At 57.8% G+C, this 13768-nt stretch overlaps 1 protein-coding gene across 1 annotated transcript in view; it reads left to right on the top strand.

The window, feature by feature from the left end:
* The window catches only part of TCERG1L (transcription elongation regulator 1 like), a 171655-nt gene that overhangs the window by 134011 nt on the left and 23876 nt on the right, over positions 1-13768 (top strand). The window contains exon 8 of the mRNA XM_072972382.1: positions 6992-7061. Coding sequence (XP_072828483.1) covers positions 6992-7061 — 70 coding nt within the window. The remainder of the gene's footprint in view (positions 1-6991; positions 7062-13768) is intronic.

Raw genomic sequence — 13768 nt, 5'->3', positions numbered from 1 at the left:
CCAGAGTGGGGCTCGTGGGCATTATTCCTCAGGGCTCATCTTAGCTCCCGAGGGCCAGCGTCCTGCTCTTCTCCACCGTGAGTCCCCTCGGGGCGCACCATCGGGGCGGCTGCAGGGGCTGAGGGCTGGACGGTGGGCCACACTCTTCCTTTACGGAAACCGCGCCAGCGTGCTTTTTCCACGGTAGAAATCGTGCGGCAGCCTGGCCGAGGCACCTGCCGCCTCCTCGCCAGCCCTGACCACGGCGGGAATCCCGTCCCTCCTGCTGGGAGGGCGGGGTGCAGTCTGGCGAGAGGTGTCCGAGGGCGGTCACACAAAACGTCCGTGGCTCCTCCTGTGGGTGGGGGGAAGAGGGGAGGCAGGGGCAGAGATGGGGAAGGAATATCCCCGACCTCTTTCCCCTGCATTTTGACTCCCTGGCTGAGGCAGGGTGAGGACTGCAGAGGTGGGACAGTGAGGGGGACCCTGGAGAGAAGAAGGGGGCTCTTAGCTCTTTAATGCTCACCACGGCCCCAGGAGGGGGGCGCCCCACTCTCAGCTTCCTGTTGCTGCTGTCACATAGAGCGGCGGCCCTGCTGCCTCCCTCTCCCCTCGCCGGGGTCCTCGTGGCTCCCCAGGCACGCTGGATGATGCAGGCTTACCTCCCGTCCCGAGGTCGCCTGCTCCGTGCCTGAATCCCCCGCGTCCCGTCCCACAACCTGGCCTCGTCACAGGCTCCAGGGCTCAGGGTCTGGACGCCTTTGGGGGCCAGAATTCTGCAGCACGCAGACTTTAGGCCTGTTGTACGGAAGAGGGAATTACAGAAAGGAGATTAACTGGCATGCCCACTGTCACGCTTCTGTCAAGTGGGGGACCGGGATTTGCACCCTGGCGGGTCTGACTCCAGATCCAAGGAAGGGCAGCCTCGCCAGGCATCTTGCGAGCAAACGATAAAAAGGAGTTTCTGGAACACAGTTTGCTCCCTGTGTCTGACCCGGGAGCAGCCAGGTGCGGGGCCTGGCGCGTCCGCGCTGCCCTGTCCCCGACCTGCAATGCACAAGGCGCGGCTTCACCTGGCTTCAGTCGCTCTGTAAACATTTCGGTCATTTACATTCAAGACAGTGCACTCTGACAATGACATTCATTTCACCGAGGAGGACATGAAGCTGTCCCTGTGAGTAAGCACAGCTGTGACTTGTGAAGGGGTCACTTCCCAAGCACTGTTTGCCCAAGGACAGCGTGCACCGATCTCCATGGCACAGTGGGGACGTGGCGGCCAGCGCTCGGCAAGCCCGGGACCGTGGAAAACGCCAGTGCCGGGTTGTTCTCCAAAGAGCCAAGGACGAGCGCCGCTGTTTGTCCACACGGACTCAGGTGGACGAGGGGGCTCTCCCCCGCAGCACTCACCCGCCCCCGCTCCACGGGAGGAACCCTGGCCAGCACCTGGGGCCCGTGTTCCACCCACACCTGCCACACCTGGTGGCCCCCCTGCGCTGTCCCCTTGCACGGTGACTGAGCCAGGCGGCTCACTTGTTCCCTCCATGATCAGTCAGTACCCGGCCTCGGTAACAGCCCCAGCAAGGCGGCTGGGTGGAGCCAGGTCCCACCGCAGAGAATCCCTCATTAGCAGAATCTACCAGGCAGCCTGTGACGGAGGGAGCCAGCCCGGCGAGCGGGCACTGCGGGGTCTTCACGAGGCTCTGTAACACCTCTCAGTTGGCTGGACGGGCAGGTCCGAGGCTCGTGCAGGTTTCCAGATGCCCCGAATCAGTGCTGACAGAAGGTCTGTGTCATGGCTCGGTGCCTTCAAGGCCCAGGACTGCTAAACAGGGCAGACGGGAACATCATTTTTCAAAGGCGTTTCCCCCAGAACCTAGTGCTTCGAACTGCCCTGGTCTCCTGGCCCAGGAATGAGGGAAGGGAAGGGAGGGGGGTAGAGAATTCCGTCTTAAACCAGTTGTTTACTTAGTCAGGGACTGGTGACTGACTGAGCCCTGGGCTTGGCACGGGTTCCAGCAGCCGGTGGGGTGGGCGGACGGGCAGTGGCGCGCCCGGAGGGGCGGGGAGAAGCGGCGTGAGTCCCCAGACCTGCAGCGGCTGGGGCTGCCGGATGGAGGACCCCTCAACTGGACCCCAGGGGCCAGAGCACACACGGGCGGCCCCGCCCCCTGTGGCTGCGCTCAGAGGGCACGAGCTTGGACAAACTCAAAGTGAATGTCACGACGTGGAAGCCTGAGGGGTCCCTGCAGTGACGGACAGCGGAATCTGCAAGTGGCCACAAGACCCCATTACGATGTCCGACCGACTGAATGCAGGACTCCAGTCCTCGCGTCTCCTCGGCCCCTGGACCCTGGGCTCCATCCCAGTGTCTTCTCCCTCCCAGTGGGTGCAGAGCCGTCCAGGACGGTGCCTGCAGGGTCACCGCCAGCCCCCACTCTGTGGACGGGTTCTGGCCCAGCAGCTGCGAGCAGCCCCACCTCCCCCTTTCTGCCTGGGAAACCCAGTCCTGGGGGCGTTGGCCCTTCTGCCCCCCTGGAGGTGCCTGCTGCCCCCTGGGGTGCTTCACGCTGCTCATGACCCCTATCTGCTCACAAACACCAATCTTAAACAGACCGCAGAATAAGCACTTTACCACAAATGCCTTTGCTGCGAATCCATGGGTGTTGGAAAGCGCAGAGGGAGCCGCCTGCAGGGGCTGAGGGCGAGTGCGGGCCTGAGCTGCGGCTGCTCTGCTGAAGCTTAGCTCCACGCAAGCAGGGCGGATGGCAGCCCTTGCGTGGCGGGGCTTGGACGGCGCGTGCAGCCTTCCACCCCGGGCCATTTCCCCCAAACTTCCTGGGCGGGCCGAGGGCACGTTCTCCGTGCTGGGCTCCCAGGTCTCAGTCTCGGGAGCTGACGAAGGTCCCAGCCCAGGGCCGCCTCGGCGGGCGGACCCCAAGCTAGAGAATGATGGCTTCAGACGTGGGGACGAAAGCACCGCATCACCTTGTCTGTCAGGGGCCCGAATCACCGTGTTTGCAGACACCCAAGTGAAAGGACCAGCTACCTCCGAAGGGGCCGCCCCCTGGTGTGCGAGCCACCCCCCACCAGCGCCCGGCTGCGGACTGGGGGCGTCCCCGGGCTGGAGGAGCTCTGAGGGCGACTCTGCTGAGCACCTCGCACGGGGCGTGAGTGTCGAAGCCATTTAACCCGCTGCCAGCCTTCCAGCCAGGGGGTCGCAGACGCCCCTCCAGCTTCCGTGAGGTCTCAGGGCGTGCGTTTGCTCACGTTCCCGGAAAGCTCGTCCGTGCTAAGGGAGCTCTGCTCCCCGGGAGCCGGGGGCAGAGACGTCGCGGTGGCACTGGTGAGCCTGAAGGCGCATGCGTGGGGCTCACGCAGGCGACGAACGTGGTCACTGCCGTGGTGACCGATGTGGTCACTGCTGTGGTGACCAGCACTATTATGGGAGAGCTGCGAGTTCCACCCAGTTCGCAGGCCAGGGGACCCCTGTTCCCAGACCCCAGGAGCAGCTACAGCCCCGGACCTTGCCGAGTGCTCCCGCCTCGGGACTCAGGTGTAGGCCGCACGCCAGCCCCCTGCCCGAGTGCAAGCGTGCCGTCCCCACCAGAGCTCCAGCGGCTTGTAACCAGAGACTGCGTCTTCCCTTTCTGGGGAACCGGTTCCACTTGCGGAAAAAGAGACACTTGTCTCACAGACTTGGAACACCTTTCACTCCCTGCTCCAACCTCCCTGCACACTCAGTGCCTTTTTTAAAAAATGCACATACCCTTGCTGGTTAAATAAATGAAACAATAATTTTGAAAATACGTAGATGTTTGTATGTACGGGCGCCACGGTCGTCACAGGACAGCTGAGGACTTGCCGTGCTGCGCTCGCTGGTGTTCGCCGCTCTGGGCTTCTGTCCGGCTCCCCATGCTCTGAGCCTCTCTCCCCGCCTCCTCTCTCTCTCTCTCTCTCTCTCTCTCTCTCTCTCTCTCTCTCAGCGGGCCCCCGTGACTCCGGCAGGTCTCTCCAGCTGATGGGCTTCCAGGGCAGCGGTTTGCTCACGCACATACACACAGCGCAATGAGATCACCTTCTCACAAGCATTTCTGTTGTACAAATTCACATTCTTAGAATCGCAGGTCGAAAGGCACCTGCAGGGTACATGCTGGCAGACGTTGCTAACCCTTCCTCCAAAAAGACCGACCGGCTCACGCGCCTCCTGACAGTCTCAGCACATTCTCATAAGCCCCGTAGATCACCCAGACTTGATTTTTCACAAGCCGTCATTGTGTCAGTTGGCCTTCCTTCACTTGTGGGTGAAACTGAACCTTCCAGCTGCTTCACTGGCCGTTTGTTTTGGTGCGTATTCCCCTGATGCGGTGTTTGTCCTTCCTACTGAATTACACGGAACCGTGTCAGTCGAGGAGACCAGTGTTCTGATTGTGGCATCGTCCCGACATTTTTCTTTTGATATTTTCCATGAAACAAGTGGATCTTGAATTTTTTCTTATTGTGGTAAAACATACATAACATGAACTTTGATTTTTACCCGTTTTTACTTGCACACACAGTTCAGTGGCTCTAAATGCCTTCCCGATGTTGTGTAATCATCACCATTATTTCCAAACATTTTTTGTCACCCGAAAAAGAACCTCCGTAACCGTTTACTGGCAACGTCCTATGACCCCCTTCCCCTGGTTACCCCTGTTCTGCTTCCCACGCCTGCAGGCTTCCCGTCCGTGTGCCTCGTGTAAGTGAGACCATGCAGTATTTGTCCATTTGTGTCTGCTTATTTCACTCAGCATGATGTTTTCAAGGTCCATCCATATTGTAGCACGTGTCAGTGATCCATTCCTTTTCATGGCCGAATAATATTCCATTGTATTGGTAAAGCCCATTTTGTTTATTTATTCACCTGTTGATGGACACCTGGGTTGTTTCCACATTTTGGCTATCGTGGACGATGCTGGTATGAACGCTGGCACACAAGTATCTGTTTGAATCCTTGTTCTCCATTCTTTTTGGTACACACTTGGGAGTAGAATTTCTGGCTTACATGATAGTTCTATGTTTAAGTCTTTGAGGAATGGCCCAACTTTTTTCCCATTTTATGTTCCCACCAGCAAAGCACACGAGTTCCACATCCTCCACATCCTTGCCAATACCTGTTGTTCGCTGGGTTTTTACAAAATTATTAGTTGTAGTATTTCATTACCATCAAAGTGTGTGAAACGGTATCTCACTGTGGCTTTGATCTGCATTTCCCTAATGACTACAAGTGTTTTCGTTTGCTTCCTGGCCGTTTGTCTGTCTTTTCCAGAGAAGCGTCCACTCAAGCCTTTGGCTGTTGTAATTGGGTTATTTCTGTTTTAGTTGCTGTTGTTGAGTTTTGTATGTTGTGAGTGCTAACCCCTTATCAGACATGCAGCTCGCAAATATGCTTCCCATTCTGTGGGCTGCCTTCTTATTCCGCGGCTAGCGTCCTTCGGGTCACAGCAGAAAGGGGACCGACTGTGGGGGCTGCAGACCGGCAGGTGGGGACAGGGCATGGGAGCGAGGCAGGTGAGCCCTTCCCGTCCGCACATCTGCTCAGTTATCGCAAGGCTCCTTCCCTAGGCCGCTGGTGCTCAGTGGGGCGGGAAAGGGGCTCTGTCCCCTAGGGGACATTTGGCAATTTCTGGAGACATCTGCGGTTGTGACTACTGGGAGGGGCACCGCCACTGGCGTCTGGGGGTGGAGACCTGGGGTGCTGTTCGCCATCCTACAGTGCACAGGATGCCCCGCCATCCAGCCCCAAGCGTCACTGGTGCCAGGTTGAGGAGCTCAGCTTGAGAGCCCTCAGAAGCCCACCCGGGTCCAGGCCCCTGCAGAGGGGCTTCCTCTGGCCCCGTGGTGGTGGGCTGGGCTGCGGGGTGCAGGACCTGGTGTGGATGGGCCAGCGATAGGAAGGAGCCGCTGGAACCAAGATGCAGGGTGGGTGGGCGGCCTGGGAGCTCCAGAAGCTGACCCTGTCGTCTCGCTGGCAGCCCCGCGCTGCGCCCTGAGAGCCCGCCTGGGACTGGGCTGGGGCCGGTGGTGGAGGCGTGCGGGGCTGCCGGCGGTGCCCGAGGAGGAGCATCGGCTGTGTAAGGAGAGGAGGCGAGCAGGGCTCTGTCGGCGCTGTGGGAACTGATGTTTTCCCCATAAGCCGCACTCACCGTGAGCGCGTGCTCCCTGCAGGGCTTCCTCGGCAAGGACGTGGGTTCCAGCAGCCCTGGGGGCGGGGCGGCAGGTGGGGGCGCTGAGGATGCCCTGCAGAGCGAGCCCCCTGCTCTGGTGCCCCCGTGGGGACACGGTGATGGGGGTGGTTTCCCGGGGGTGACGGACAAGGAAAGAAGACCAGGGGAGAAGGCGGCTGTGATGCAGGCGGGGCTGGGCAGCGCTCGGCCTGTCAGGACCGCAGTGATGATGCTCCAGCGCCGTCTCTGTCCTCGTTTCTCCTCTTTCCCTTTTGGAGACAAGTGTGGCACTCCAAAGCCCCGTTTCACTTTTTCATTCCGGAAGCTCATCAGACATTTACGGGGCCGGCCCACTGGGGTGTGAGGAGGGACCTGACTTCAGAATCAGTTTGGCTCTTTGACAGTAACCTTGGAGACAGCAGCGGCGCGCGCGCCGTGCACGAGAGGCCTGGGAGGTCGCTCCCGGGAATGTGAGGGCAGCCGTGAGCGGAAGGGCTAGACCAGGGCCGGCGCCTGCCCCCTCGGGGTGGGGGGGACCCCGCCTCCCCCCCCCCCAGCCCCTCTGGAAGGTCTGGCAGCCTCTACACGGGTGGCCGGAGGCGACTTCTCTGCACAGCAGCACATCCGATGTCTCTTCTGCCAAAATATGAAAGGTATGAACTGCAAGTGTAGTTACAGGGTGTAAGGTCCATCCTTCAGAGGAATCTGTTCTCTTAGTTTCAGGATGAGGCTGTTTGAAAGTGGGGCTTCCCTGTGGTTTGCCAAAGCCCTGAGCCTTGTATTAACCGTGTTAACCTGTATTCTTCCAGCCGACCACAGCGACGGGTCAGGTTCTGAAGACGGCAGGGAAGACCCAAACCTGAAGACCAAGAGGAATCGGTAGGTGGCGATGTCCTTTCCTCATGCGTCTTTCCGGAAGGGGATGCTTAGGGGGTCATTCTGACCCCACTGACTGAACCTAGAACTGATCCAGCCCTAAACAGAGGGCGGGAGGCCTCAGGGTGCGTCTGAGCAGCTGCTCCCGTGCCCCTGCCTGGGTGGGGACCTCGGACGCTGGACAGCGTGCACCGTCCCCTGGCTCAGCCCTGGCTGTGTTTCCACGGCCCCGTGGGGGTGGAGAGAGCCGTCGAGGTGCCAGGTGGGGCAGTGTGCTGGCGGAGGGTGGGCTGCGGTTCTGGCTCTGTCTCTGTCTCACTTTGTGACTTTGGGCCAAGTAATCTCACCCTATGTCCAGGCTTCTCACCTACAAAGCAGGTGACACCTGGGTGAGGGAGGCCCAGGTGACCTCCCGCGGCACCAGGGGAGCGGGGACCCTGCTGTCCGAGTGTGCTTCTCAGGGCTTGGTTGTGGTCCCAACACAGGAGGGAGGGAGATCGGCCTTTCCTTTCCAGCCGGGGGATGAACGTTGCCCCTTTAATCCTCCTGCGAGGCTCCGTCCGTGGCCCCTTTCCTATGGAGTCCCATGTAACGCGGTAGAATTCGGGGTCTGTGCGTCTAAGTTCCTGGAAGGGGAGAGACGGACGGGGCGATGCGGGGAAAGGTGAGGGCGACTCTGGAAGGGAGCCCGGGGACCACTTCCTGTGCTGACGTGGAGCCGATATCCCGGCAGGACCCGCCCCACCTCACGTCGGCCCGGCTGTGTGTCCCCTCAGCTACCAGGTGCAGGCTGGTCACCGCTGTCGTGGGACCCCTAGGCCTGCAGTGGGAACCCCAGCACAGTTGTCAAGATGTTTGCACTCTGTGTGTTTTCTCTGAAAAATGTGCCTCAGAAGCAGTAGGCCTTCTGTGATAACAAATCTTTGCAGCCTTGAAGGAAAATGTAGTCTTGGCTCAGAACCTGGACCCGTCCTCACCTCTTCCATCCTCACCCTGTGGTTTCCCGGTGAAGGGGGGAGGGAGAGGGAGGGAGGGGGGTGCCAGGCGGGGGTGCCTGGCAGTTGGGGGCTGGGCGTCCTCTGATGGATGCCTGGGGGGCCACCAACCTGTGGATTTAGACCCGAGTGGGTTCATTTTTCCTTCCATTTCAATACCTTTGGCCTTTCCCCACTGTGCGCCCCTCACGGAATCGTTTTGCTGACCAGGGCCCAGGTGTAGTGCTGTTCTCACAGGTACCAAGCGGACGCCACAGAGCTTCCCAGAAACAATGCTGAGAAGGATGAGCATTGGCTCCACAAGACAAGGAAGCAGCGGGGTCTTCCTCCCGGGGTGAAGGAGACCTGGGGCTGCAGTTCGGCAGGACCAGGGGCTCCCTGGGGTGCCGGAGTAAGCCACGCCCCACCCAGCCTCACAGGCCCCTGTTTTCTTGCCTCCCCGCAGCTTCTCCTTAGACAGCCGCTTTTGAGGTCAAAGGACGCGCGTGTGGGTCACAGAGGGTGGACGCCGAGAGCCTCCGATGGGGGCCGAGGGCTCCAGGAAAGGGACCCGAGCATCACCTCTGTATTGTTACGCTTAGACCACGGCTGTCAGCTAAGCAGGTCTCTCTGGTCTCTGGATAGATGCACACAACTTCAAAAGCAAACGAGCCCCCTGAGGCATCGTTGGGTGCGTCTGAACTCATGTAGGAGGGAACACTCAGCGGGGTCCAGAGCAGCTGGGACGTCCCCCTGCGGCAGCCGGTGGTCACTTCCCCTGGACTGGCCCCCAACACCCAACACTTGGTGTTTGACAGCATCCAGGCGTTAATCACGGTTTTAATCATCCGGACGACGTCCTCTGTGACCGAGCTCTGGCTTTGAAGCAAACACAGATGTTTTGCAGGAAGCTTCTGTCCCTCCGTCCTCCATCCCCAGCCCCACTTGGCCCGCGGGCCCTGCCTGTGAGGACGGCGCTCAGGCACCGGACTCCCTCCCCATGTCAGGCCTCGGTCCCCAGGTGGCTCCGTTCTGCCACTGAGATCCGGGAGGAGATGCTTCAGCAGAAGTTAGGGGGCTGGACTGAGGATCTGGAATGTTCCATGAGTCCCAGGCATTCACTTATGAGCTGGTTTACACAAACTGTGCCCACTCCGGGGGAGCTTCACCCTCCTGTGGCCTTTCCCAAAGCTCCTGCCGCACGGCGCGCATGTCCCCCGGCTACACAGACAGCAGCGCCATCTGGGCACTTCGGTCCATTTGGGGGAAGGTTGTGTCCGTGAGTCCAAGGACTCCTCAGCCGTCTAACCCCTTCCGCACACTTTGATTTGTTGACTCTGGCATCCCTGGTGAGAGACCGGCTTCAGAGAACTTGCCCGAATCAGTGCCTTTTGACCGACCCTTTTATATAAATGATGCAATTTTTCCTCTTCAAAAAGTACGTCAATGCCCCTTGATGTCTGACTTCAGCTGCCGTATCCTGGCCTCCGAGACACGAGGGGCTGGACCGCGTGGGTGTCTGGGACGTGCTGTCGCTGCTGGCATCTCTTGTGGTCCCGGGTCCGGTTCTTACACATTCTGGATGTTCTTACGCAGACGGAAGAAAGTCACTTGTGCACATCATTCAGGGCCAGGTGATACTTCTCCTAAAATTTCCTGGGAAGAGAAATATGTCACAATTAAAAGTTTGAAATTACTCCAGTGTTCCCTGCTGCCTGTCAGTGCCGCTTCAGAGAGCTTGCTCACTGCTTAATGCCACGGGTTTCTGACGCACAATTGTACGCCTTCCCTGGGACCAGAACATGAATTGTGTGTAGTGCCCAGGGCTTCTGCCGGCTTCTGATGTGTAGGGTTTTTTTAATATTTCAGAATGTGCTGTCTATTTAAAGAACTTAGGATTTATTTCCAATAATTGAATTGAATTATTTTTAGGCTTCAGCAAAAGGATGCCATTTGGTTTAAAAACCAGAGTGAAATTACCCACAAAACAGATGAAGGAAGAAATCGCCAGGGGTCTGCAGGGCTTCCAGCGCCCCCGGGAGGCTCCGCCTTTTGCTAGTTGACAAGCCAGGGGGTTCCTGCTAAATTAATGGCTTTCCATAGCACGGCAGAGTGAAAGGAACTCTTTCGAGTTTTCAAATATTTTGGGTCTCATAGCTTTGGAAGCTTACTTATGTTTCTATGCCATTTGGTATAGATTTCTTTAATTACGAGCGGCACAAGAAAAATCTCTTGGCTTGCAACGTAGCTCAGTGTGGTAGTTTGTAAACTCTGAGAATTCTCAGTTGATGGCCTTGGATGTAAGTGGCAAAGCTGACCTTGTACCATAAAATCTTACCGTCAGGAAGGTGCTGTCGGGGGGCCGGATTGAGCTTGGACCGGAGACCCAAGCGCGTGGAATCAGCACGAAGTGCCCTTGTGCTTATTTTTCTGCCTTCCCCAAAATGCCGTCCACTGTTCTCCTCTTGACAAACCAGTGGCCAAAGCACACCCAGAGCATGTCCCGTGGGTGGGGCTGCATCCTTAAGGACTTTGGAGGCAGCCTGCGGAGGTGGGCCCATCCTCCATGCGCCTTGTGACCCTGAGGCGCCCGCACAGTCTGAGGCTAGGATCTGTCTACCTGCAGTTCTGGCCCCGGCCTGTGGGCCACCTGGGGCAGGGAGCATCCAGCTGGGACAAAAGAGGAACACCACCATCCAAAAGACGAAAGGAAGCAAAACAATGCAATGTCTGGGGGTGCTGCAACCACTACCCCTGAGCCTGTCCCCATGTCCAGCCCAGACCTCGAGAGAGCCACCTGTGAGAAGGGGAGGAAACGCTCTCTTTACAGTCAGATGGCTGTTCCCGCTGGAGCAAAGGCAACAGCGGGCAGTGAGCGCGGGCAGCAGGGAGGGGCAGCTGGGAGGGGCAGCTGGCGCGCGCCGTCCTCCCGCCGAGGAGACCAGCTCTTCCACTTCCATATAAGGATTTCCAGAATCCTGGGAAAGTTAGCTATTGAGAAAGTGAGGGCATTGCTTCTTTGAAATACTGCTAGAAAAAATGTGGACTGCAAATTAAGATTGCTATAAAAGTATATCTTTAGAGTGTCCAGAGGTAAGAGAATGGTCTACGTGCCGACGCCCATGCTGGAGTCTCATGTTCTTAGGCCGGTGTGTGTCTCTTTGTGGCCTTTGACATGCGCGGAAGACGAGCTGTCAGTGACCACTGACTGTGTGAGTGAGTCTTTGCACATCAGCCCTGGGTTTAGTTGCCCAGTTGTTTTTATAAAGACCTGTGGCTTTGTAAACAGCCCTGAGTCTATGCCGCTGTCCCCAGGGCATCCTGCCTGGGAAGGCAGAACTGGGAATGCCTTTAGTGACCCCCAGAGCCCCTCCCTGGCAGGTGTCTTCAGGCCAGAAGAACCACCCACACCAGGGGCCAGGGCAAAACCAGCAGGGGTGAGAGGGTTGGGCAGGGCCAGGCACATCAGGAAGCTTTCCAAGTGGGCCGTGATCAGACAGTCAGGGCAGGGGAGCAGTGAGGCCGGGGCTGGGGATGGTACCCGAGACTCTGTGACAGCCCAGCCCTGGCCTAGAGCCCTAGAGCTGCTCCGAGGGGATTTTGTGCCCCTGCCCATCCTGTGGCCTCGTCTCTGCTCACTGGCTGCTCTGTCAGGACAGAGGACAGCTGCTCTCGCTCAGCGCCATCCTGCTCAGGGCCAGAGTCAGGGCCGCACCCGTGGCCATGACTCTTTCCTGGCCTCCTTGACGCCCCCGTTGGCTTTGCATCCCGATCCCCAACGTGGACGGGCAGTGCGCCCCAGATGCCCTGCACCCTAGCCCGCCCCAGGGCCTGGAGACCCCCGATCAACGTTCCAATCTTCCACCAGCAGCCAGAGGCACGGTCCCAAGCTGCAGCATCCAGGCTAAAAACTGGAGCACACAGATCTTTCCAAGTTTGCCACATCTAAAGACCATTTGTTACAACTCATACGGTGGAATGTCTGAGGCCCCGTAAGGCAAAGAAATTCACAGAAACTTTGATTCTTGCAGAATTTCATACTGTGTCTCACACCAGAGTTGCAGGCTGGCAGTATTTTGATGATAAATTCTTAGCCCTTTTTGCCAGAGGACAGAACAGGTCTCCCCAATCCATTAAATTAAATAAAAGATGAGATGTCACCCAGCTAAACAGAAGGCTGGAACCCAGCTTGGGGAGGGTTGATGTGGATGGTCAGAAGCTGTCAGAGACAAGGAAGGTAAAGAATCAGCATTATTATCACTATTATGCCACCACCCCCACCACCATCACCACCACCACCACATCACCACCACCAACATCACCACCACCATCACCTCCACCATCACCTCCACCATCACCACCATCACCACCATCACCCCCACCACCATCATCACCATCACCGTCACCACCACCATCACCACCACCACCAACATCACCACCACCATCACCTCCACCATCACCACCATCACCACCATCACCCCCACCACCATCATCACCACCACCGTCACCACCACCATCACCACCATCACCACCATCACCACCACCACCACCACCACCATCACCACCATCACCATCACCACCACCATCACCTCCACCATCACCACCATCACCACCATCACCCCCACCACCATCATCACCACCACCGTCACCACCACCATCACCACCACCGTCACCACCACCATCACCATCACCACCACCACCCCCATAATCATCATTACTATTTACAGACCTGCCATTGTGCTGAGGATCCTACATGCCCCTCAGTTTTCCCGGCTATAAACTGGGGATGAGAAGCATGGCTGCCCCACAGGGTTGTGATGGGGACTGGATGTGATGATACAGGTAAAGAGGGAGGAAAGGGTTTGGCAGCATTTTCAGCAAGTATCAGTCATTCTCATTGTTTAATTTAATTCTTACGGACAATTCTTAAGTGGCAAGTACTATTATAATTTATACTCTTGAGATGAAAGAAATGGAGAGGAAGTGAAATGATGAGAAGTTGTGGCCGGGCCACCAGCTTGTGGACCTGGTCTGGACTGAGGGCTTGTAGGCCCTGCAGAGGGCCATAGGAGGTACCCAGTGCAGACGGTGGGCAAACAGAAGATCTGAATGTTCTAGAATAAAACCTGCAGGCCCCGGGGGACTAGCAGCATGTGGCACCCAGGGGTCACTGGTTACAGGCAGTTGGCAGGTTAAGCAGGAACACAGTCCCAGCCACCCTCCAACTGGGAAGCCACCCAAGGGCAGGGAGGGAGAGATGTGGGTTTGAGCAAAACCCAGGTCACTCAGTGGCCCTCCTTACAAGGGGCTGCACAGCCTCAGATGCCACCAGCAGGGACCCCAGATGGGAGCCACAGCACGAGCAGACACGGGTTCTGCAGGAGGCAGGCCAGGGCTGCCCAGACATCCTCCCGGCCCTTCACCAGCCAGTGAGAATGGTTGTTGCCCACACGGAGAGGCTGGTGGGACCTGCCGGAGGCATCTACTTTTGACATTTCCTGCTGAACATTTTTATGAGCAAATTGGATGCAGGAGGCCCGCTTATCACATTTAGAGGAACTGCAAACCTGGGAGACAGAGCTAATAAACTGATGCCAGAATCAAGACATTTAAATATTTCAACAGGACTGAAAACACGGGCGCGTTCTCACTACAGGGCTGCTTGGGGGTGTGTCAGACTCATCCTTCCCAAATTACCCATTTTACCAAAGACAGGGTCCAGCAAGCACCCACAGT

This window comes from Vicugna pacos, chromosome 11 (assembly GCF_048564905.1).
Source record: "Vicugna pacos chromosome 11, VicPac4, whole genome shotgun sequence".
Lineage (NCBI taxonomy): Eukaryota > Metazoa > Chordata > Mammalia > Artiodactyla > Camelidae > Vicugna > Vicugna pacos.
Note: the sequence above shows the minus strand (reverse complement) of the source record. Positions and strands in the feature narration are given on the sequence as shown.